The sequence below is a fragment of the Manacus vitellinus genome, unplaced genomic scaffold (assembly GCF_001715985.3).
Source record: "Manacus vitellinus isolate BGI_N305 unplaced genomic scaffold, ASM171598v3 scaffold_20_pilon, whole genome shotgun sequence".
NCBI classification, from domain to species: domain Eukaryota; kingdom Metazoa; phylum Chordata; class Aves; order Passeriformes; family Pipridae; genus Manacus; species Manacus vitellinus.
Window position 1 is genome coordinate 6,746,951 of NW_021939471.1, and position 25,933 is coordinate 6,772,883.

Sequence of the window (25,933 nt, forward strand, 5' to 3'; positions counted from 1 at the left end):
CAAGAAGGAAGGAATTGAGTAAATTAATGCCAGTTCACAAAGTTGCGTATTCCTAAAATATTACCCAGGAAATCAATTCACTATAAATTACTAAATAAAGCAACTTAAAATTACTCATACACTAACTGAATCCACTGTACAGCAGGAAATCAAGTGTTTTCCCAAAAGAATATAAGGAACAAAGGTATCAATATCCTCATTTACATTTTAGCCCACAGTTATTTATAAAATGAAAAGCATAAACTTGTAGCTCACCTACAAATACTTTCCTCAGTAAGGTATTTCCACTCAAAGAATGAAAAGAAAGACAGAACTACCCCAAAATAAATCACACAATACTTGTTTTGTTTCTGGGTAAGGAGAAGAGATAAAAAACTATATGGGAGGTAATGTAGTGAACTCAAACTTTCTCAAAGTTCAGTCTTTGATAAATGTAAAATCAGTGTAAATATCAAGTCTGCACTGGAATATGATGCCCACTTTCTCCCAACCCATAAGAAGATCACCTATCTCAAATAAAAGGAGGCAAAGTTTTCTGAAAAAGCTGCTTTCTTCCTATGGAAACCTCAGAACTGCAGCCCTTGCAACTTGCAATAATAAACAGTTATTTCCTCAGAAGCATATTCTCATGACTAAGGACTTCAATGATAGTGCAGGCTTCAACAATAAGAAAAAGGAAGAGTGGGTTTTTTCTATAATAGTAGATTTTAAGCTTAACTGTAAAATATTTCTCTGTAGGTTTGCTAAAGCACAAGACTTTTGTGTTTTTCTCCATTAGGTACTATGGCATGCAGTCTTCATGACTAACACAACTGGCACATACAATTTATACATGTAGGCAAAATTCACTGCACTAAAATTGTCATGCCTGTGGATTCGGTAAAAAAAGGAATACTACCTAATATCCAGAATTAAGCCACACGGTAGAAACATGATGAAATAAAGAGTAATTTGCAAGTGAAGAACCAAAAGCCTTACAGGAAACATGTCAGAGATCGATCAGTCAATACACCTTTCAAAATAATTTTGTATGACTCCTCACAATGAGTCATAACCATCTATTAAAAAAACAAGTTTTTCAGAATTCAAAAAACAATTATTTGTAAAATATTCCAAGTGAGTCTGTACGACTTATCAGCTCTATCTCAGCTAACTGCTGAAAGGCCATTTCAAAATGCAGTGGGTTTTTCTGCTCTACCTCTACTATCTCTAAATGTTTTCATTGTCAGCTCTTCAAGATTCAGAAGCAAATTTCATCTGTCTATGATCAAGCTGAACATGCCTTAGTCTCACACAAGACTTCCCTGGAATAAAGTGTTAATCAAAACAAGTGAAGCTGGTAGACTGCACCCCTACACCTATTTCTCTGTAGTGACAGCTTAGCTCTGTTACAAGTAAAGATTTTTTTTTTTTTCTAAACCATCATTTGCAGCTATTGTTTTTTTTAAAGTGATGGAACCAGTTTGCATTTTAGTTAGAGGTTATGTTTTCCACTCTTAATCTGAGAGGAACTGTCCCATGTGCAAACTGGAAATTTCTCCAAGTTTTTCATGCTGGGATCCATCAAATCCATTTTTTCACTCCTGGAGATTCGTGATTCTGGCTGGTTTTCAACAAACAGAAGTTCTAAAGAAATGACACCTTTCAAGCCACTAGAGTGTGCTCCTACAGAGGCTAATGAAGAAAAGAGTTCCGTCTTTGATGTTATTTAGAACAGCAATTTACTTTCTTTTTTAACAATAATTTGTCAAACACAGAGTAGTGTTGTTTCTTACCTGATAGGGTAAAGCTGACTAACTTCCTAGAGTGCTGGGCTCCAGAAGCACCTTCATCCGTGCCTTCTACTCCCATCTGAAGAGAAGAAAAAAAAAGTTTTCATCTGCTTTGTACATGCTTGAGGATGATAAGGCAGTTTTAGGTAGCATGCCAGGGAAGGATCTGACAAACTACTGCCTATTACCACAGACAGGCTCAGTTACAGCATTTGTTTATAGCAAAATATCTATTATTTATGCCACACAGTGATAATACACCAGTAGCTCAAATCTTCCAAACAGGACACGTACAGGCTAATACACATGCAGACACTGTTAATCAGAAAAAAACTGCACTTTTTTACAAGTTTCCCTTTTGTAAAATAAGAAAAACAGTATGGATTTTCAATACATACCAAAGCACTGAGCCGGCCAGTGACAGAATATGGAACTTTTGTCACTTTCCACAAATAGATAATTTAGTGTGCAACAAAAAAAAGCAAAGAGATCAAAGAGAGACTAACAAAAGCCTTCAGATCTGTGAACAAAAGCTCCTCTTAAAGAGAAAAGCGCATCAGATATCTAAATATAAACATGGTCTAAAAGCTTATGCTTCACGGATTTTTAGGTTTGGTTTCTACTGAAATCCCTTGCTAGGTAAAGCACTACTTCAGAATAAAAAGTTCCTCATGTATTAATGTCTATCTCTTTCAACTAGCAGAAGAATTTGTCTTTCAAGACAGAGGAGATGTGCATCCAGCTGAATAATCTATCAGGGAGACATCAATGGAGCTATCTTTAAAGACAAATGGTTCCCCAGGCAGGCACTGCACTCATTCCCAGGCAGAAGAGGTGACACAGAAAAAGTTTCAGCCAAACACAGCACTGGGGATTAATACCAGTGATAGAACAGAGCCATCTGATCCATAGAATGATTAAATAAAATAAGCTGAATAAAAATTCACACACCTATGTGCATAGATGGAGTATGTAAGGCAGCCCTGAGCAGCTGAACAGTGGTTTGAAATTACCAGATGGATAAATGATTCTTGAGCTGTGGAAGCCGCAGGGAAGCCGCTTTGCATTAACCGAACGTGTAATCATTCCTTTTTATATTGCTTTAAGCTATTTAATATTATTAGCTTTCAAATACTTCCCACTACGATCAGCAAGCACATTGGAATTTCACAGCAATTAGAAAATGTGCAGATTTCTCCCACTGAAAAAGTCAAATACTTCACACGTAACAAGCAGTCAGAGTGATGAAGAAACCGCAGTGACGTTGATGCCTGACATCCCCACGGGCCTCGGTGCTCTTGTGAGGGAACACACCATGCCAGCAAGTGCTGCCACCCACCAACCAGCCCATTCCCTTTCCTTACTGGCTTCATCATGCACTTCTCCTTCCCAGGGCAAGATGTGTCTTGCCAGAGTGCTCAAAACTATCCCTTTCCCACCCAGCATGACATTATTCTGCCAATGATTTTATATGGATGCATAAGCAGTGACAGGTGGCAGTAAAATTATGAGGGCATCAAAAGCAATGGGTTAATTCCAGCTGGATCAGTGTCCCCTCATCTACAGACAGACACCCTGGAAGCAGCAAGGGGTGCATCCCACTGTGATAGTTATACTGTCCACGTAAGGCCAGAGGAATTCCATGTATTCCAGTTTATTCTTTTGGGCTTATTTTAGCATACACTGTTTTCTTGTTAAAAACATTACCCATGAACAAAAAAGGCCTTCCTCATTCTATCCCTCTTTGTCTTTTTACACCCCTTTTCCAAGCTACATCTCGGGCTCCATATAATTTACATTACTAATCATGACTTCACTTTATAGAAAATACGATTTGTGCACAATTCAGCTATAATAAAAGGAATGGTAACAGTGTTCCCTAGCACTTCCATGGTTTCCCTATATAACCTTTTCCTGTTTCATTATGATCTGAACAGTAATTTCAATTTTTTCTGCGCCAAGTAAAAATCTTCATCTCAGCATACATGCTCAGAATTTTGCACACAAAGGCTACCTTATCTGGTGTAACACAGTATTTCTGACCACTCAGTCAGGCCTTCTATCTTTCCTGGTTCAAAGGAACACAGTAGAATGTTAGCTGCTTATCCAGTAATATGATGGACTGAAATGCCTGGTGTGATGCACCATCAGCATGAGAACATCCAGAAACATATCTCCCACTGAGCCATATCTCCCATGTAAAGCAAAAACACAGAATGATCCAAGTAAGGAGTTAATTTATTGCAGCTTAAAAAATGGGAGGGGGAATGCCATGACTCTCTTTCCACTTCCCCAAACAGCATTTCTGTAACAACAGACACAACCAGCAACAGGAGAAACCAGTATTGTCTACTGCACAGTGCTTAAGCTCAACACCAAAACCACAAAAATGGTGTGAGGTATTAATATTCAACAATAGGTATGCTTATGTATATCTAACCCAATAAGCCATTTTTAGGAAGTATCATCTGAACTGTCATACAACATTCTCATCAGGGAAACTAACAGCTCACTATTACTGGAAGTCTGTACTGTTAATGCAAACAAAAACATTTATGTTAAATTAGCCCTTCTAGCAGGTGTGTAAATTCTGTACAATAGCCAGGGTCCTGAGTTACTTTTCAAAGGAAAGAAATTTAAACAGCAACAGCTGGTAAAAGCCTTCAAGATTGACCAATGACTCTGAAAGACATATCTTCACGTAGCTACCAAGTAAATAAGTGCATATTCAGGTAACAGAAGTTTAGATGTCCTTTTGTTCAATGAACTTCAAAATTACTGGGGGCTTGCATGATAAGATCAAGAAAATACACAAGTTCAAATGGTTTCTCCATTCAGCATACTCACTCTGCTTCTCAGTAATGATATAGTGCAGCATGCAGCCCATTTTAAGGGTTATTTTGAGATGCACTTTTTCCCTTGTTCGAAATAAGACTCCCTTACTGTCTTCAGTTTATAAATTGATATTAAAGACAGTAGCTGTCAAGCTCATTCACTATAGCACATTTTCTTCTGTAAAATAGCAAGAGTTCATATGCCTGCTGTGAAACTATATTATTCATAGTCAGATCTGAAAAAGATCTGACAATTAAATGATGCTATCACCTATGTCTGTAATTCTAAGAGAAAAAACACACACATTTGGTATATTGAGATATGAAGTCTAGTGTAGCACACATAGTATCACACAGCCATAGCATGCACCTGCTGAAAAAGCATGAGTTCAGAATAAAAGTTATTCACTCTGATTAACTTGTGCACTACTGTACCTTCAACACTGCAGTTGTCAGGACACCATCCTGACAGATATGACCTTAAATATTTGGCAGCTAATATCAATGAATCAATTGCACTGTGAAACTTGATGTCATCTGAAGAGCTAACCTGTTAGATAAATCACTTCCATCAAAAGCACCGTGATACAAGTCTGGAAGGCTTTTCTTCCACTACTTATTTAAACAACTAAAAAAACTCCTCTAAAACTTTTAGTGTTTCGGAAGAACAAGTCTCATAATGAAAGCACAGTAAGACAATACTTCTTGATAATCAAGGAATTACTAAATTTCAGTGGTATATGAACGCTCAAAAAATTCAGTGATTTTTACAAGAGCAGACTTTTGTTCAGTTTCATTTACACTAACAATTGCTATCTCAGCAACTGTTTCATTATTAATATTAAAAAATAAGGAGAAATGGAGACTTTGGATCAGGATTCAGTTTCAGTTATATGACCAGTGTGAAAAATTTCTACTATGGTGTTAAGTTACAGCAAACTGTAAGCATCAAAACTGGAAGCATGTAAAATCAAATTCTTAGCATAAAAGAGCTCAGTTAAGCTCAGCGATGTTTTACTGTTATTTTACCATGAGCAATACAAAACCATGAAAGGCATTTCCCAGCTTTTGTAAATTTTGTGACATTTTTTCGAAAAAAAATTCTGTCAATGGTAAGACTGGGAGACTTACATTGCTAGGTTTGTTTGACAGTTAACACTATCATCTTATACAAATACAATGAGCAAATAGGCTAAACTTACCATCACAGCAGGGTTTTTTACAGTGATACATGGAGTAGTAGCTCGGAGGGCTCCACTAACACCATGGTAGTATTTAAAACAGATCTTTATTTCGGCTGGAAATAAAACAAAAGCCACATTAAAACACTTCATAACCGATCCTAGGCAAAAGAACAACAATGAAAGGATCCATCATTCAGCGGTCCATCTTCAGAAATACTTCAACAGGAAATCAAAAATAGAGCTGCTGGTTATCTCTTCTTTGTGTGTTGGGTCCTCCTGTTACTTAACAGACAAAAAATGTAACTTAGCTAATTCTTCAACTTGTATTTCTGCTACTATATCAATATCATCAGCCTCAGAAAAGGAGTACCAAGACATTTGCCACTAGGATGGTTTTGTAGGACTTTGGAAGAACATGATGTATATCTGAAGGAAGCTGGAAGCACTTTATATACCGGAACACAGGAAGAGTAAACCTTGTACCATGTTTCTGGTCCCACTGAATAAAATTTTGTTTGCTAAACTGCATTTATGGCACACAAAAGAGTATTATGTTTAACTGAAGCCTGACCTCCCCTGTTGTTCCTCTGCATTCTTCCAGCCAAGCAGAACAGCTATAATTACAGCTGCCCTCGATCCTGTGGGATTTTCCCTATCTGGAACAATGTCTGTTTTCCTTCTCCATTGGGATAACTCTTCTGTGTGAGGTTGATGAGGTACAGAAATGGCCACAGGCAGACAGCAACGGCCACTGGCAGGCAGGAATTACAGCAGCCAGTTCAGACAGACCAGAGGACGTGTATGCAAGTCTTGGCAGTTCAATTCCTCTGCTTGGTTTAACAATATGTTGGTAGCCCTGAAGTACAAAAGTGCAATATTTTGTATAAGGTTTTGAGATACATATGGCATGATTCCTTGACGGTTGAGGTATTTCATCACTGCAAGATAAAATACTACTTATCCCTACTCAGAAGGATCAGAAACCCACCCTGCAAGCCTGCTCAGCCAAAAAGGATTATTTATTTTTAAATTTGCTGCAGTTACAGATCAACATTTATTTACTATCTTCCTCCCAGAACAAAGAGGAGATACCTCAGAACAACTCTTCAAAGGAGTCTGACAGTGCCTCCAGGGAATCAGGAGGTGGAGGAGCTGCTGATCCCACTTCCTCCTCCTCACAGATGAGTTCACACACACAGACAAAACATGCTCTATTTACCACAATCTTTACAGCAAAATTCAAAATGCAGACAGGATTTCTGATCACCTGTAAAGGTTTATCAAACCTAAAAGTTATGGGTCAGGACCTGCAGTTCCTTTCTAAACTGCAATTCTGCTGATCTACCAACAATGCTTATATCTAGACTGATACACAAGAACTTCCAGCTCGCGTAAAACTGAAGTTTCAGCACTTGCAAAATTTGACAGGATTTATACCAAGTGTTGGACTCTCCACACTGTAAAATGCATATATTAAGTAACCAGAACTCAAGTCTGGAGCACCTCTTATTAACACTGAGAACATATTATGACTACATGAAAGCATAGTAAGATAATAAACTATTCCACCAAGACTTCCAATTTCCAGCTACCTTGCTTACTTTTATTGCAACCTAAGGTTTATTTTTCAGAGAGTTTCTGGAGCTGCCGTTTATCCAGTCTGTTGTCACTGACTATTTTCCTTCAATTCATCACTTCTGAACAGAACCCAGCAATGGACAGGTTATCAGCTGCTGGTTCTATCCATAGACAGTCCGTAATGTGAGGGTGGACAGATATTCTCACTACACTGACAGGTACATTCATGTGAAGGCTGAAATGCAATGCTACAAGTTTTGCATCCTCATTTTTGTTTCCCTCAATGACTTCTACAAGCATACAGTACTTTTCAATAGCTGTATATGGCTGGTGATAAAGGAAAACAACGTTTGAGTCAAGAAATAGATTTGACTATCCCTTTCAGATATGCTAAATTAAAACCCAAACAAACACAAACAAAGAAAACAAACCCAAACAAACCAACAAACAAAAACAATCAAACTTCAGGACTAATTGCTAGAAATATTTAGAAAGAGCAGAGCACTTAAAAACACAACATGGAGACTTTTTCTCCCACTTCCCAACAGAAGCAGCACTGATTTAGTTTGGGCTTTATAAAGCACTGCAAGAGGAACAGTAGATCTGCTGTTTGCATTGTGTCAATGGGATTAACACAGGAGAAGCCGGGCTTGAAATTCAGCACAAAATTGAAAAATAAGCTACCCACCACATGCATGCAGATGTTGTCAAAGTGAACATGGGCTTTTTGAAGACTGGATCTTATACACAGCAATAATATAAACCCATCATAGGATAAGAGGCAGCTAAGTGATTCTTTTTCATGGCTATCAATGCTAGAAACTGCAGTTAATGTTAACAGAAGAAGAAATCTCAGAGGAGCCCTGTCAGTTCAAAGCAGCTGAGAATCTAGCTTTTTGACATGTCTTGTACTGTGTTATCAGAACAAAAAGTTGATTAGAAGAGGTTTTTCTTGATGACTGATGGATTCTTGAGCTCCAGATATATTGAAAATAGGTATCTGTGGCTGTTCCTGATAGTTATAAGTGGTAAACTGAGAGGTGTTCTAAGGCCCCATAAATATACAGACCTCTTCAGAAACAGTAAGTTCAGTTATCTGCAAACAGAACTTCAATGCTTTGAGAGTTGAGTTCAATACCACATTAATACACAGGCTTCCTCTGAACTGTCACATACTATAAATGCACGTTAGCATATGAGTCACTGACAGTGTTTTTCCCAGTTTCTTTCATTTCTCCTGCCACCTTGCTTTCATGTGTTTCCTTCAGGCGAAAACTGGCACTTCTCTTTTTTTAACCTACTTTTTCCTCCTCAACAGGTTAATTAAATTGCTTTGTATGTGATCCTTAATGAAAAAGTTAATAGTAAACCCAGCAAAGGAGAGACATCTGTACCTGACCACAGGACCTTTTGCTGTATCACTAAACTAAATATGACATTTCAGAACACAAAAATATTTTCATTGAGGTGGGTGGGTGGTGGTGTGGAAATTACTCTATTCTTGATACTACACATGCCCTGTTGTAATTGACATTCCTCCAGACATCATACAGACCACAATAAATTCCTTCTTCATCTAAAAATAAGCCAAAAATGAAAGTGGGGGATCTATAATTCTTTAAAAATTATCACACGGCCATATAAAAAGTGATATATATGATCATTAATCACAACACTCTGTACAACCATAATCCTCTTTAAAAGTTAATAGCTGTTACCATCTTATAACCATAGTTTTATAGTTCAGGTCTATTACATAAAAATGTTGGAATCAGTAAAGGTTTCTGGGACTCCAACACTGACATTTGAATTTCAAAAGAACTTCTGCATGAAATTACAGCGCTGTTCCCTCCATGGACCATATACTCTTGCCTCTTCAATACTAAAGAGATCAGCTTACACTAAATAATAGCTTGCTTTTAAAACATCACTAATTCCCCAAAGTTCCCCACTTTAACTGTTTTTTTACTGCCGTTAATACTTTACCTTTGCCCATCAAAATAATGCTTTGTGAAACAAAGATACTAAGAACACATAAACACATGAACATAATCCTAGAAGAATGCATTCTTTCCAGAAGACTGATAATGCAGGAAAGCAAACATGTTTGCTGTAAGAACAGTTTGCTCCAGACAGATCCTAGTCAAATGAAACGCCCATACTGGAAGTGGAATCACGCTGCATTGAGAAGGGATGGGCAGAGACACCTCCAAAAGACAAGTCCAATCCTAGCTGGGTTACAACAGCCTATGGAGGCCAACAGTGCTCCCAGTTAACTGTATGGAACCTGGCCAGCAGCTAATACTTCCTGGACATTGCAGCTGCCCAGATGCCCAGAACCTACTTAGGCTGAACCTGTGGCTCTCTGCAGATAGAAACATATCTCCTCCAACATTCAGTGAGGAAAAAGCTGACAGCACATGAACTCATCAGAAAAATAAGAGAGCATGTTCTGCAAAACTTATTTAAGAAAACTTTGCCCCTAGAACAAATTAAGTCACTCACATTCAGGCTTTGCAAAGCTATAAAGGGAAATGTAATCCACGGAAAAGGGACAGTGTTAAATCCTATTTGTCTCCCATCTGAAATCCAACACCTCACAGACAACTGCAGGAATGTTGAAGTGCTCTGCACGTCCTGCCAATTGAATTTCTTTTCCTTAGCAACAGTGACAGTTCAGCAAACTCTACGTTTTGTTTGGACATTAAGCATTCTCTTCTCTGCATCACTTTAAGCATGTACATTTTCAATTACTTCCTACTGGGCAGTAACAAACACACCAGTAGAATGCAAGGGCCAAAGCTGGTTGCCTCCAGGTACTTGCCATCTCTCTCAGCAGGTGTATCACAGAATTTGTTTTACAAAAGGAATGATAAGAAAACCACCTAAAAAGTGAGTTGAGCAGACTTGCAGAAAGCTTTTTAGATAAATTAGGATCAATAACAGAAAATGCTTATGTCCCAGTGGTCTCTTCATCTAAACTGCTTCAAAGGAAACTACTTGGGCAAATGGGAGGTAACAGAGTTTACCCATCCCTGCCAGCCCCGCTCACTTTGCCATCACTCTGAGACATCCTTATTTACAGCCATGAGCACTGACTATTCTGCTCTAATTTGGCAAAGCATTTAATTATAGTCTAACCTTTAAAAAAAACACTGGGGGTATTATGTGCTTAAGGAAGTCAACAAGGCTTGCCACGAATGTAAAAAAATACAAGACTTGATCCTGTTTCAGTTGTGATACTCAAAAATAGCTGTTAAGAGACAACAGATAAAAACAGTAGAAGAATAATAGAAGTATTTCTAACTCAGTGAATATGTTTATAAATAGAGTAGGGACAATAACCCTGAGTCCCCAGATAGAACACTGAAAGGGCACTGGTTGCAGGGCACTACACAGATGAATGTTCCAGGCACAGAACAATTCCATGTGAGAAAACCATGACCTTTACAGAATTTAATTTAAATGGTAAAAAACAAAGATTGGATAAAAGTAATGAATTACATTCATAGAACATTCACTGATATTGACCATTTTGGTCATAACCATTAATAAAACCTAAACACTGTTCATATCTCTAGTAACAACTCTGCTACAGCAGTCCTTAAAAGCTAAAAGTATATAAAGTTTAATTATTTAATTGATATTTTTTCCCTTCAATATCTATCAGCTTTTTACAAAAAACAGAGCTGTGAGTCTGCTCTGCTAGCTACAAAGTATTGCAATTCCAGTCCTCATACACTATTTCTGCAAAAGTTACAATTTCATGGAAATAGGGACTGAATACTCCTCACAAAACCACATATTACCACATTTTCTGAATATATCTCATAGTCTACTCATGCAGGTCCAGAGGAGTTCACCAAGGTGATTAGAGGGATGGAGACCTCTCCTAACAATATAGGCTGAGAGAGCTGGGTTTGTTCAGCCTGGAGAAGAGGAGGCTCCGAGGAGAACTCATTGCAGCCTTTCAGTACTCGAAGGGAGCTTATTAAAAAGATGGGGACAAACTTTTTAGCAGGGCCTGTTGTGATAGAACAAGGGGCAATGGTTTTAAACAAAAGGAGAGTAGATTTAGACTACATATAAGGAAGAAACTTTATATACTGAGAGTAGTGAAACACTGGCACAGTGGGGCAATAGGTGCTCCATCCCTGGAAACATTCAAGGTCAGGTTGGATGGGGCTCTGAGCAACCTGATGCAGTTCAAGATGTTCCTGCTCATTGCAGTGGCATTGGACTAGAGACCTTTAAGGGTCCCTTCCAACCCAAACTATTCTTCGATTCTATGCCACACACATGAGATTTTAAACACAAAACACAGAGCATCTGTGCAGTCACTGCATCCAAGTATCACAGTGTGGCACCAGAAGTAATTTAACCACAAACATCCCAGGGGTGATTTGGAAATGATTGATGTGACAAGACTGGCAGTCTCTGGATAAATCCCAACAGCTGCCACTCTGGATTACTGCTCAAGACATAAAGCCATAGCATTGGTAGAGAAAATATATGCAAATCAATATATTTCTATTCTACTCACAGTAATGACTATGACATCAAAGGTTATAAATAACAACAAAGGGAAAGTAGGTGAAGGTGTTTCTTGTGGATACTGTAATTAACAAGGCCAACACAGTCTCAAAGCAGACCCTTGGCCTAAGCCCATATTAATAAACCAAGCAGGACCATGGCAGAGACTCAAGCATGAGCACACAACCATACATACTGCAGAGTGGTGACCCCTGACACAGGGGAAGGGGTGGCTGCACGGCTGCAAGTAACAATGGCACTTGCTCACAGCTGCAGAAAATAGCCCCTGGCCTGTTTTACCTACTAGAACACATGCAGCCTTTAACTTCTGGGTACAACACATATGGAAATGCATAAGCAACAGTTACCTCTTGTGTGGCAGTGACTGTACTATACTGAATCTCCTCCCTCCCATGGTATCTCCAACACAACCTGTCCTTCCCCATATTGCAGAAAACTGACTTAGAAACTGCAGATTATGAATGAGCAGCAGCTGTTATCAACTAGCCCTAAGTAAAACTCGAGCTTCCTTTCATATATTTTTTCCTATCACCAGCCTTCTTACGGATCATTTCACTCCATCTTTCTGCTAGCCCTGTTCTCCATAAGGAATACCATCACCATCATCTCTGTCTCCACTAAAATGTCCCAAGGGAGCCCTGACATCCCAAGGAAGGGAGACCTGAACAGCCTGATGCCATGCTAAATACCAGATGATCATACCAAATGCAAAAGCATTAAACTCTGCACTTCCACACTATTGCCACCTGTTCAGAATAATACTCCTTGAACCTGTTTCTTTTTACAGGAGAAGGATGAAAACTCTACGGCTGTGTTTAGCAATCCTTATGTAGTTTACGGGGCAAAAAACTTGAGGGAGCCATCTAGTAAGTCATTGTTTTCCTTCCCTCACATTTTAGCAAGCCTCAGAGCAGGATGTTTGAAAGCCACCTCTACTATGTAAGGAAAGAGTATATAAAGCATATTGATTCTCAGATTCACCTTCCTGAATCTCTAAGATGACTGAGTTCCCTTTCATGCCTATATAGCACTTCTTCTCCTTCCCCAGGGAAAAAAAAGAAAAAAGAGGAGCACCTGCAGTTCAGAGCCACTCACTGTGTCTCGAGGTGACAGCTTAAGGACACCAGCTGTTCCTGATGGTGAACTGGACTTCGTATTTTGCAAGTATTTTCCTTCTCTTCTGTATAATCTTCGCCCCCTCCCCTTCCTCAGCCACTCCCCTCAGAGGCTGCTTGTTTTTCTGGAATACATTAAGTTCATTTCTCATTACGCCACTGTTGATTCCTTTGATGATCCCTTCTCAGGGTAGATCCTACAGAATTTTTGTGTTGATTTTTGTCTAAAGCAAATAGAGTTTCCTTTGATCATCCTTGTTTTGCTAATTTTGGATGCTTTGAGGGGAATTAATGTCTGTTTTTAGCATGAAGATGAGACTCTCCCCCATCCTTTCTGCAGGTTGTTTGATGTGAATAGAGCAGATCGCAAACTATGCCTTTACACGCTACTTTCTTGAATAAAAAAACAGAAGATGCTGAATCCACGGGGAGGGATTTTAAGAGGAATAAATTAAATGACCTTAACATTGAGTTACAATACGGAGGACACACAGTAATACAAAATTCAGAAAAATGCTTATCCAAGGCCTATCTTTAAACATAAGCAAAAATTTGACAGACCTTGGTGAAACTATAAATAAATTTACAATTATGCTCACGGAAAAACAGCTTCCCAAATTAAGGCATAAGATGTTTTTCTTAAAAGATACAAATCTTTTTGCAGAAGGAATTTGCAGAAGGAATCTCAGGCCTAACCCAGCTGACTCCCACTGATTAACATTAACGCAATTAAAATGGAAATGCTCCTTCTGCATGAGATTTGTCTGCATATGGCTTGTTAGTGATGCTATAATCCTCTGCATTTCACCCTCCAGAGATGTGACTGGTGAAAGATAAGTAATGTCCCTAAGCTCTGACACTGCTGGGGGAAAACCACATCCAAAGTCTTTGGGATAAGTGCACGCTGTGCACGCTGACTGATCACAACTCATCATTCAACATTAGTAACTTACGTTCCCATTCTTGCCAAAAAGATGCGACAACTTTAGGTCAATTTCGACTGTAAACCCTAAAGGATTATTGTGGTTACTTAGCACTTGTTCAGCACAATTCTGTTAACAAGTATCATCAGTCCTTATTGCTGGCTCAGTGCTTCTGAGGCTTGCAGCAAACATTCTTCCTCTCTCCTTGTGTAGAGGTAGAGCAGGGAAACTGCAATCATACAGGTATTGCAGTGTATAGGTGGTAGAAATTAAGTACTGTCCATGCTCCAAACATAAAACAGCCCCAATCCAGAAAACCCTGTAGTGTCGGGAGTCCAGCTCTACCTTTGTTCCATACTTAGCTTTCCATCAGCCTCCTGGAGCTTCTCTATACCTAAGAGCATAAGCAATAGGTAGAGGATTGGTCAACAGCAATGTCACCAAGTTCAAGAGGCTTGCAAGTGTCTACGCCAGGGGTGGAGCAATCCCAGGCATCGCCAGAGCCTCTGAACAGACTGGCAAAGCTGCAGCCCTGCTGGAAAGGAACTAGGCTCAGGATGACTACCAAGTTGAATACGAGCCAGCACGTGTTCTCACTGCAAATAAAACAAATCACAGGATACGTTAAAAGGTGTGTGACCAGTGGAGAAATGGAAGGTAATGTCCCCCTCTGCATTGGTACTGGTGAGGAATACTCTGTCTAGTTTTGGGTCCCTAGGTTCAAGAGCACAGAGAACATGGAGAATAGAGAGCAAAGGGCTACAAAGATGATTGGGATGGAGAAAATGTGACCTGCGAGAAGAGGCTAAAGGAACTGTCATTGTTTAGTCTGGTGAAGACTAGGTTGAGGCAAAATAGATGTTACTATCTCAACTCCTTCCCATTCTATCAGAGATTTTAAAAGGGACAATGGCCCCAAATTTAAGCTACAGCCACTCATATTGGATGCCAGAGAAATCTTTTTAACTGGGACAATAATGCAGCACTGGAAAAGGTTACTTACAGAATCTGTAAAATCTTTGTCTTTGAGGGTTTTCAGTAATGTGCTTCATAAACCACACTTGACCAGGCAGGTCAAGTGTTGGTCCCAGTTTGAGAGCAGGAGGTTGGATGCAACCCATATTACTATGCTGTGATTAGTCTCCAGATGATTTTAAATTGATTCATTTACATATTTTGTCCATGTCTCTTACTGGAGCTGCTGCTTCAAAAATTCAGGGACATTGCTAATGGTCTGCTGCATGTCATTACTGTGAGGAATAAATATGACAAACCCTATGTGCCATGACCTGTATCTGACATATTCTGCCTCTCAGCAAAGATATTTCTAAACAAGAAATCTACAGTTCTAGAGTTCTTTCCCAAATTTGGAAAATAATGGCAGATTAAAGCAGAAATACCTTATACTCAATAATCTGGCACACATTTCCTGGGAACATTAGCCTCTTCATTTGTTTCTCCCTCTTGCTATGACAGTAGCATCACATGCAGTGCTACACTGAGTGACAAATTATATCTGCACCGCAACAGAAGAAAGAGGCCAACAGGGGAGCTAAGTTTGTCTCTGTGGCTGGCACGGGCTGGGTGGGCAGTGACGGTGTCTGCAGAGCATGGTGAGCACCCTGACAGCACAGCTCTTCCCACACCCAGCCTGGTGCTGCACCGCAGTAACACTGTGGCTGTACCTGAACTGCGCAGCCACCTGCTGTGTCTGCCTGAGCCGGGATTTAGTGATCTCAGGAATAAAAAAGAAAATAAAAAAAAGAGCAGCTGCCTGTAGTTGCATCAGAGTTGCTTCACCACCTCTAAGCTACAAGAAAAAGGCTTGCAGAGCAAACACAGTCACATATCCGTGGAGCCCTCTAGTATAAAAAGTGGAATCAGAAATGCAGATAATTTTTGGCCTCTCACTAGAAATACAAGTGTCACTGGTGACATATTTATCTTCCATACTATGTGCTATAGCAACATATGCTCATAAACATTCCTTTTTACAGTTCTCAGGTGCTGCATAATTGCTTGTCTCTTTTTCATTGTATGGCAGCAGAACTGCTCCTTAGTGAAGATAACCATGATCAAAGAACATACATCCTGCACTCCTTCTGTCAGCTGATTGTGAGGTGCAGTTGGTTGCAAAGTGCAAAGTCATTTGCAGCTGATTTTAAGTCCAAACTACTAGTCCTTGAAGCATTAGTTTGGGTTACTCACATGAACTGAAAATGTTGTTTGAGAGCCTCATCTCAATACATAATGGAGCAACGCATAACCAGCTAAAAGATACAAACATCTTTGAAGTCAAACTGCCCCTATTGGCAACAATACTGATGGAGTATATGTACAAGAAAGATGAGGCAATGAATTTTACTAACAGACATTTTAATCTGCTTTAATATACCACTGTCTTTGGCACAGGACAGTTAATGATCTTTATTATTTTCTTGATCATTATCTTCAGTTCAATCATTTTTTCCTGTAATGAGCTCCTGAAATGGAATTAAATTTTATCCTATTTAAGTTTTTTTTTTTAATTATAAAGTGTGTTGTGTAACACATAGGGTACTTGGCAAGATGCAGTGATGAGTTCTAGAAACAGGAAGCTTTAATAATTATTTTTAGTACAGAGTATAAAACACCTCTTGAAATACATGTAGTGCTGTCATATCAGTAAATTAGAATAAAAATTTCTGCCAAGACCTACAGTTAGCAGCACTGCAGTGTACAGTGAAGAGTGGGAGTATTTTTTTTCTTTTAACTTATGCAGGAAGATTCATTACTGTGAGGCTAAACAGGTGGTAGAGCAACTCACAGCTCTTTTGGGACTGATTGCCACTTTGATGCTTGGCACATCAGAGTTTCCAGCAAGCTCTGATACAACATCCTAGGATTTGAACCTCAGTTTCTTTAGGGGATCATGTACTTCAAATGGTAAGATACCTCTGTTTCATGAAAAAGCAAAAAGACAAAGAAAAAAAATAGCACAGAACAGAGTAGCTTAGCTTCCTATAAATCCCAGTTGTCTAAGGGAGTGGCATAGCTCTCTGATTTGAAGCTTGGCTACTGACAGTCCTTACAGAGTCCAACTGAAGACTTTTTATTTCAGTCATATAGAGACTCTCAGTATTTCCAAACTGCCCAGTGGATTTCCCAGCACGACAAATCTTCAGCTGAGAAATTCTGATGCAACTGAACAGGAGGCTGGCACTTCCTACAGACAAATCTACCCTTCATACTAACAAACATTAGCAAGCACTACTACATCGTTACCTTCTCCTCCACATGCATTTACCATTAATACTTGTTCAGCTGAAACTTGAAGCTACTTTGGGAAGAGACTTCAACTTTCACTGTGTATATAGTATATGACACTGCACAAGGCAATTTCTTCCTCCCTTAAACTGAAACACACTAAGAACATCCCTAGAGTACAAATGTACATCTAAGATCAACTCCATTTTTATAATGTCCAGGAAAAACACTGGAAAATGCTGCCCCTTAGGGCAACACAATCAATTCCCTTAGTTTATCAGAGGGACTGATGAAACGGATATCAAATGCCATGCCATAGACTTGCCTTGACACAAAGGCACTCTTGCCTTGGAATCCACACTGGATAAATAAGTACTCACATTCCATAAAGTAGGGGCCAGGTTCAATGCGCCATACAATTTGTCCTTTCTGCGTGCCAGTCACTCCCCGATTCTTGGAATCCCAGAAATTGGCTGGAGAGTTCTCATCTGAAAAAGGGAAGGAAAAAAATAATTTCAGCAAGTAGTATTTATAATAGTAGCTTTCTTGGTTCTCCGTTTCAAGAGGCTCAGACACAAAAAACTACTTTTACTAAATAAATAAATCAAACTAACTGGCAAAAGATAAATGGCTTCTCTTTTACAGTTGCTAGATCAATTTATGCAGAGGGAGCAGACATACACACAGCCAAAGTAAATATATGGTTTCCTGTAAGAGGTGACCTGCCAAGGTACAGTATTAAATTCCCAAACTTCCCTAAATCAACAGAGAGGCTGTTGGGAGTGTAGAGCTGACAGAAACCTCATCACAGAGTTACTGCACTGTTTTATACACCAGTCCTGCTCTGTGATGTGAAAATCTAGCATTCATTCCCTAGCTAGGAAGCGTGGACTTGTAAGTAATCAAGTTAGAGGCCCAAAGTGCAGAACTGTCACTTGGTAAACCAGAGCTAGAAATGAGAGATTCAGCAAAATACATTCAAAAGAGAACAGAAAAACAAGCAGTACCTGCAGAGAAGCTTAGCAACATCAGTATTTTCCCCTCTGAAATCAAGATTTTTGTCCTAACAGTAACAAACATGGTCCTTAGGGCCTTTTTTTATTTACCAGCCTGTATAAAGACACCCAGAAAGCCGTATTAAAGAAAGAAAATCAGAGTGAGAAGCTGCTTGAAAGGCACGAAGGTTAGTTATGATGACACAGACAAAGCTGACATAAATTCAACTGAATTCTTTTGTACAGCAAGTTCTTTGGAAGTGTGCATTGTAACGTTATACCAATGCCTTTTGGCAGCTGTTCCTTAACTAGACAATTTTACCTGTGACCTCAAATACAACGTCCTAATTCTTTCCAGTGGTACTGGATATTCTTTACTCTTAACTCAAAAAAATATAAATTCCTGTTTTATTGTATACATTTGAATGCATTCTGCAATTTTAAAATTTTTCACTAATAACTGAGCCTACTGTGGGGTTTTGTGCATGAAGCTCCTATCCTTTCAAGCACATTTCTTTGCCCTTTGGTAGGAAATCCCACAGAAGATTACAGAACTCTCACCTACATATCAGAAATCCATATGCCATTTATGGAGGAATAAGAAACAATGCAGCTTTCTTACTGTTATCTTAAAAATACAAACTTACACTAAAGCTTCTCTTTTTCCTTTTTCACTCTGACTGCTCACCTCAGCATATACATGGTGACTCCACCGAACCAGGGTTACTGCAATCTGTACATCACATCCCACCAAGCTGACACGCACAGCATTACCAGACATATGCTGGGCTTTTGTGGTTGCTCAATAGTAACTTACACACTGCCCAAAACCTCAAAGAGCTCTGGAAAGTCAAGAAGCAGCCATGGAAAGCTACTGACATTTTTATGCCTCCAGGCGTGGGTGACTTTGAGAATTTTTAGAAAGCTGTGGTCTGAACACCTTAACGTCATGACAGGTCCAGAACAGTTTCATAATTATCTCAATGACAACAAGAAGGGACAGGAGGGTTCTCCTGACACCTGTGGTCCTCAAGCTTGTAATACCCCCAGGCCTAACTTTTCGTGTGGAGTCACCGTGATGGCACATAAACTGTACACACTATAAAGTCAGGCACACAGGCAGTAAAATCTTAAACCATGCATATTTATTCTCCATTACAGAAAAAAACTTTTGGCATAAACAAAGTTGTACCTCACCCATGCTTTTGGGTTTTTTTCAAAGCTATATAAAGAGGAACACTGAACATACAGCCCGTATAACCACGCCACAGGCCTTAAGAAAAATCTCTATGTGGTTTGCAGTGACACTCTAACCAAAACAATACACTGTTGATGAATTTATTTTCTTTTTTTATTTTTTAATGTGCCTTCCTAACCCAAGGCCCTATTATCTTCCAGACAGAACCCTGGCAAAGCATGAGATACCGTTTAACTTCCAGCAGCACTACACTAGTGACTGTTTTGGTCCACTATACAAACTTGGTTATCCAAAACATCTCTACCAAAAGCAAGCAGATTCTTTAAAAATTCCAGTTATCTGAAACACAGATTTCTAAACTATTTAGCATTCTCATTTCATCTGTGTAAATGAAGATGTATTGATGACAATAAACACCTCACCTAACGTGCTCTAGTCCTGCATTTCTCTATTTAATCAATTGGAGAAGAGTCTGTTCATAATTTTAAGAAGGGCAAATGTTAGATATATTATAACCATAAAATCTAATACTTTTTATTCTTATCTAGTTCAACAAATGAAGGAACTGTTAAGCAATGAAATATGCCTTTTAATGGTGAGATTTCCAACAATAAGGCACAAGCAGTTGTTCTTTGTTTTTTTAGTCAGTTACTAAGTAAAGCCAATGGTAATGTTTACAGGAACATTAGTGAGCTTCAGAAAAGGTCCTCCATGAACTGAGTCTTGAATTCTGAGTTGGTAGTTACAAGAATGTAGAACACTTTCTTTCGCCTTATTTAATAAAATAAATTTGCAGAAGTCTCTGGATTTTCAGCCCTTACATTAAGAAACAGACTCCTTTGCAGCAATGAAGACTAAATCATTGATACACTGCCCACAGGCACACTGCCACTGCAACAGAAGGTGGTGGAGACAGAGGGATGGAAAACACTGACAGACCACTGCCTGTCAGCAATCAACTCAAATTACAGAATTTATTTTGGTCAGCTTTGATTTTTTTTCTGAAACAGATGGGTTTTTTCTACTTCTATGATGTTATTCACATAGGGGAAAAATTACATTACTAATACCGATGGAAAAATAACTGCAAACCTCAGTTCACGGGTTTTAAAAAGAGAAACTGAAGAGGAAAAAAAATGCATAGCATGAAAACATTAAAGTACACAATACTGACAAAAATACTGACAAAAAAAGAGAAGTGTTTGAGAGCACAAAAAGCAACATCAGAATTATCACTCCCTCATTTCTCCACCTCACCAAAACATACGTGTGTATGTATATACACATAAACACTATGTATATACATTCCATAGGGAACTTCAATTCTACGCAGTTCTATTCCCTTTTTAGCACATTAATCATTGCTGTTTCTGAAACTGGCAGTTGTTCTAGAATCTGGGCCAAAGAGTAGATATAAATATCCCTTCCCAGAACATAAAATATGCAACAAAATACTGTCTTACTGCATCAGTATCTTGTCTAGTGAGTCTACACTTCTGAAAGAAATTAAACAATGCAAGATATCTTTCTGTCTTCAGTAACTCTCGGACATAGAATATTACAGGGCATAACTTCTGAGAGCTGCAACCCCTGTACAAATCAGCGCATTTGAGACAATGTTCTACAATGAAAAGTGGGTAGCAGTAAATGTATCACTGTGTGGAACCTGACACTGAGTAGTGCTCCTTGAAATCACTGTAAAGCAAACGCATTCTGAGTAACAATGTTTTCTTTATTTAACTGCTAAGCAATCAGCCAAACCTGGCATTAAGAGCTGTACTCATTTTTTCCCCATTTTCAGGCTTCACCGTGATTACAACATCCTTGAAGTTAAGTTAGACACCAACAGCACCCGCAATACCCACAGCTTGAGCCCTCCATGTCAACACTGTAGTTCTCCACCTGCGTCCACAGCTCTGCCCTCAGGCAACAGTGAATCCAGCTACAGGATGCAACTCCCTCTGACATGTGTCAGTGCCACACATCGACGTTATGTGAAAAGCAATAAAGAAGTACTGGATAAATGAATGAACGGTGCAGTGGAAGAAGAAGGTATTGTTTTTATAGAATTAGTTTTTAACAGTAAAACTACGCCCATAAAAAGAGTAAGAGCCATAAGAAGCTCCAGTTATGCCCATGCCTTCCCTGTACTGGTAGCCCAGAACTGGGCACAGCACACAGATGTGTCTCATCAGTGCTGAGTAGAGGGGAAGGACCATCTCCCTCAACCTGCTGGCTCAGGCTCTTCCTAATGCAGCCCAGAATGCCAGTGGGTGACCAGGGCACACCGTTGGCTCTTGCTCAACTTCTTGTCCTCCAGAACTTCCAGGTCTCTTTCTGAAAAAATGATTTCTAGATGGCCAGCCCCATCCCAATGTCAGGGGTTATTTCTGTTTGCCCATTTTCCAGCCTTGTGCTGAATGGTAGCACAACCTTCTGTTCTATCAACTGCTACTCCCAGTTGTGCACGAGGATGTTACAGGAGCATTGAAAGCCATGCTAAGCCAGTATCTGACATCAAGGATCAGGAGGCTTCTGAGGAGATCACATTTTGTTCATTGTGTCCTATATCTTTCACTATTTCTGCCTTAGGAAAAAGGATAAACTACTGGAAATCAATCACCTCACAGAGTTATTTTGCATAGTTTACAGCAACAAATAAATAAGATACAGTATTTTATAAGACAGATAAAGAGGAACTGCCACAGATTAATTATCTGAAACAAGCCTTACAGCCCCAGTGCACAGACTAGTCATATCAAACCATCAGTCTTCTTCTGGTCCCAGTTTCAGTGGTCAGTAGTGTTAGGTTATGTAATAAAAGGCTTACTTCCATGAACACAAATGATATTTATTCTTCAAAAGACATCACAGAAGTCACAAATTCCTGGTGTGGAAACGTCACTTGCTTACTGCCTAGGATAAAATTTAGAAGTTCCCTATAGCAATCTAAGAGGTTCAAACTTTTGCATACTGATCTCTTTTCTGTAATACATTTATAAAGACGTTCATGTGCAGAGCTCAGAGAGAAGGTGATGTTAACAGATTCTGATTGTCAGTGAATGGCTTTAATGATACACAACTTTACAATTTTCATCTTTTACTACCATATATGGGTTTTCTAACTCACAGCACTTTAAAAATCCATGCGGTTTAGCTCAGGAAAGATCAATCACGTTGGTAACATCATTGTATCCCTGCATAATTCTGTTACCCTTATTTGGGACTTACATGCCAATCTCTGTTTTTTCATCCCTTTCAGGAAAACGCTTTACACAAAATCTTTTGAGGTGTTTGTACTGTTAAAATTTTAAATTAAGTTCAGATTGTCAAAATGCTGACTTCTTTAGCATTTTAGCATTTCATTAAATTCTTGAGCACTGAAGATGATGCAAGCAATGTATCCAATTATTAAGGTGGAGGGGGGGGTTGTACTCATCCCAGGGAAGCTTTCAAAGCATCAGTCTAATGTTATTTCTCTTGTCAGGTGTTCTCCTACAGTGTGTATCAGTGGAGCTGGGAGGCTGGTAGACAGTAAGGCTACATCTAGTTTCGTCTCAAGCTGAGATTCATGGATTTGCCACGAGTTTCTCTCATAAACATGATATCAGGGATGGCCATCCTCCACCTATTTTACTCCACCATTTCACTTGGTCTTTAAGAAAGTAACAGGTTTTTGGTTAATCTGCATCAGAGGATATTTCTGAACTTAATTTTGAGCCAACCATCAGGAAATCTCTAGGGTGGCATTTCTGACGTAAAACAAAAAATTTACATGCATTTTACTGCATTACTTCCAAAACCTCAATCTCAATGCCAGTAACTGCACTCTGCTTTTTGGTGTGAGCATAGACTTCTAAGCAGTAAAACAGACTGTCACCAAAATGTGAGACTGGCAAGAACATTCCAAAACGCACTTGCTGTGGATTTTGAGCAACTGACTGAGAAAGTTTGTAACACAGCAACATTTTCACTTTGTTAACCTCTGATAATTTTAATTCTAGAAATACTAAAAATAAAAATCTATGGGTAATCATTAAAGAAGTAGCACAATGTTTACCGAAATAATGAACTAAATAAATTTCTTCCTTATACACAAAATATGTTTAAAATCAATTGAAAACTGAATCAGGACACATATTAAGGAGAAGAAAAATTTTATCACCTTTTCTAGAAAGCCAGCAAATAAATAAACAATTTCAAGACAGGGTTTCCACTGCAAGCAATTACTATAATAAATCACATTATGTCAACCCCTTTAAAATACTCTACATATCAGTTAGTACCATACAAACAAATGTCAACCCACTACACCAAAGCTTATGTTCTGTGATTTTCAGAATTCCCCATCTCAGTTTGTGAACAGTTCACAGGTTATCTGGTGGAGCCAGAATATTTCTCATGAAAGATAGCACCCGTCTATGCAGCACATTGCTGAAATTAATGATCAACACTCAGTTGTACCTTCTAGCCTTACCTGGCCATTCCAAAGGATGCCTGTGGATCTTAAACTGCATTCCTCCATCAGAGCCCAATTAACAAACTGAAGAATGAAAAACAATAACGTTTTACAGGATGGATACTGAAAATAGCATCCTTGTTCCCAATCACAAACGGTATCTCCTATAGAAGTTGCCTTCCGCACCCAGCTTGTGCAGCTCAAGTTTGGAGGCTTTAGCTCTGTATTAGCACTGTTGCATAATCTCAGCTCCACGAGGCACGTCTGTCCTCTCCCTTCCTCTTGTCATTTGAAGGAAAGGGTTTCAGAAGGATGTTCTCAAACTCTGCAGTAGTTTCCAGCAGTTACACACCATCATCTGCCTCTTCTCCTTTAATCAAGGGTTTATCTAGGTTCCAACAGCCCGTGTTAAAACACATAAGGTATTACGTCCTTCAAGCTCAGCTATTTGCAGCCACTCCCCTCCGAAGGGTACAGGATGCCGAAGCCCCATCCTCCCTCCACTTCCTTCCTTGCCTTGTCCATGGGAGGATTCCTAAGCAGGGCCACAGCCCCGCAGCATGGGGCGGGCTGATGTAAACAGGAGGATGGTTAAATCCTAGAAATGACGGCAAGGCAGCCACAGCAACGAGCACAGCAGGAGCTCACTGGAAGTGCTGGCTTTTGTTTACACAGTGCTTTGCTCTCCCGCATGACTTCCCCACAAATCCAGTTATTTCAGGGAAGACGAGACTGCTCCGTGACATTTGGCTGGGACGGAGTTGCCTTTAACCCAGGATAACTCTGCACAGGGCACTCCTGAGCAGGAGGATAAGCAGGTGCCAAAGAGCTTCTATTACTACCTCTCCTCTTTCAAGTTGGTAAATGCCACCTCAGCACAGGGGTTTGGACAAGGCTTGGTTCTGCCAGATGCTCTGACTGCTCACAGGCCTCCTGGTGGATGCTACAACTACTCCAGCTTTCCGCAAGAACCCAAATTGTGCTGAAGCAGCCCCAGTACTGCAAGAACAAAAAAGGTACTTAAAGGTATCTGGTCCGTGGTCTGTAGATCGAGTCTTTTGCAGCACACATTTCATGAAATTGCACATTTGTACAGTACCAGGTTCAAGATCTCAAAGCAAATCTTGGTTTTCCAGCAATACTCAAATTACAGGAAAAAAAAAATACCCACAAAAACCCACCAACAAAACCCACCAGGGGGTGAGGGGAAAAGCCTCCACCTCTTACAGAAGTATCTGCTCTTACTTGGTTTGAAGATTTTCAAAAAAATGGTTCCAGTCAAAGAAATTAAGACAGACTCTTTGCTAATGAAGAACTGAAAGCTACTGTATTGCTTACGTTTTCATGAGAACCTCTAGAATTGTATTTTCAAAGGACAGAGGGGGAAATAACACCAGAACTGGACTAATGTAAGAGAAATTTAACACACTGCTGTGTACTAAATAGCTGGAAACTGTTCTCCCTTGAATGCCAACAGAGCACCCCAGAAAAAGTTGAGAATAAAATTCTAGAACAGTCTTAAAAGCTGCCTAAGCAGCTACTAGATCCTACTATATGCTATCACAGTTGTCTTTACTCTTCAGAACACGGAAAACTTGGAAGGTAATGAAAATATAAGACACAGATCTTCAGCTGAGAAAAGCAAGAGCAGAAAAGAGACAGAGAACGGTACAACAGATGCTCTTACAGCCTCAGATTGGAGAGAAGCAGCTGTCATGGCTCTTCCTGAAGGTAACTGTGCACTGCCAGAGGGTGCAGGACAACACTGAACTCCAACCCGAACACAAATCTTGGCCTTCTGGTTACACAGTCCTGCTATATTAGCAGTGAAGAATCATCATCATCTACCATAATTAATATCATGACCTACGGTCAAAAAAACAAAGAGGTGTTTGTTCCTCACTGCAAAGCAGCAATTTTTTCTGTTGCACAACCAAATTTAAGGTTCACATACCTTCACTTACTGCCCCTGAGCTGTGGGCAAGAAGCACCTCATGTGTTCCCCATGACCCACTACATACCACAAACATGCTGCTGACTTCTATTGCACTCTATTACTTTACACAGCAAGAGAA

The 25,933-nt window shown here is 39.4% G+C and overlaps 1 protein-coding gene across 2 annotated transcripts in view; it reads right to left on the reverse strand.

The window, feature by feature from the left end:
• The window catches only part of HECW2 (HECT, C2 and WW domain containing E3 ubiquitin protein ligase 2), a 106,648-nt gene that overhangs the window by 55,855 nt on the left and 24,860 nt on the right, over positions 1–25,933 (reverse strand). Inside the window, exons 1-4 of one of the 2 annotated variants that reach the window (XM_018071909.3) lie at positions 23,877–23,978; positions 17,587–17,694; positions 5,809–5,903; positions 1,776–1,851 (exon numbers count right to left, since the gene is read on the reverse strand). In XM_018071909.3, coding sequence (XP_017927398.1) covers positions 1,776–1,851; positions 5,809–5,903; positions 17,587–17,694; positions 23,877–23,916 — 319 coding nt within the window. In that variant the 5' untranslated portion in view covers positions 23,917–23,978. Of the gene's footprint in view, positions 1–1,775; positions 1,852–5,808; positions 5,904–17,586; positions 17,695–23,876; positions 23,979–25,933 lie in introns of those variants that run through there. The other variant, XM_008926916.4, reaches the window with a different exon arrangement.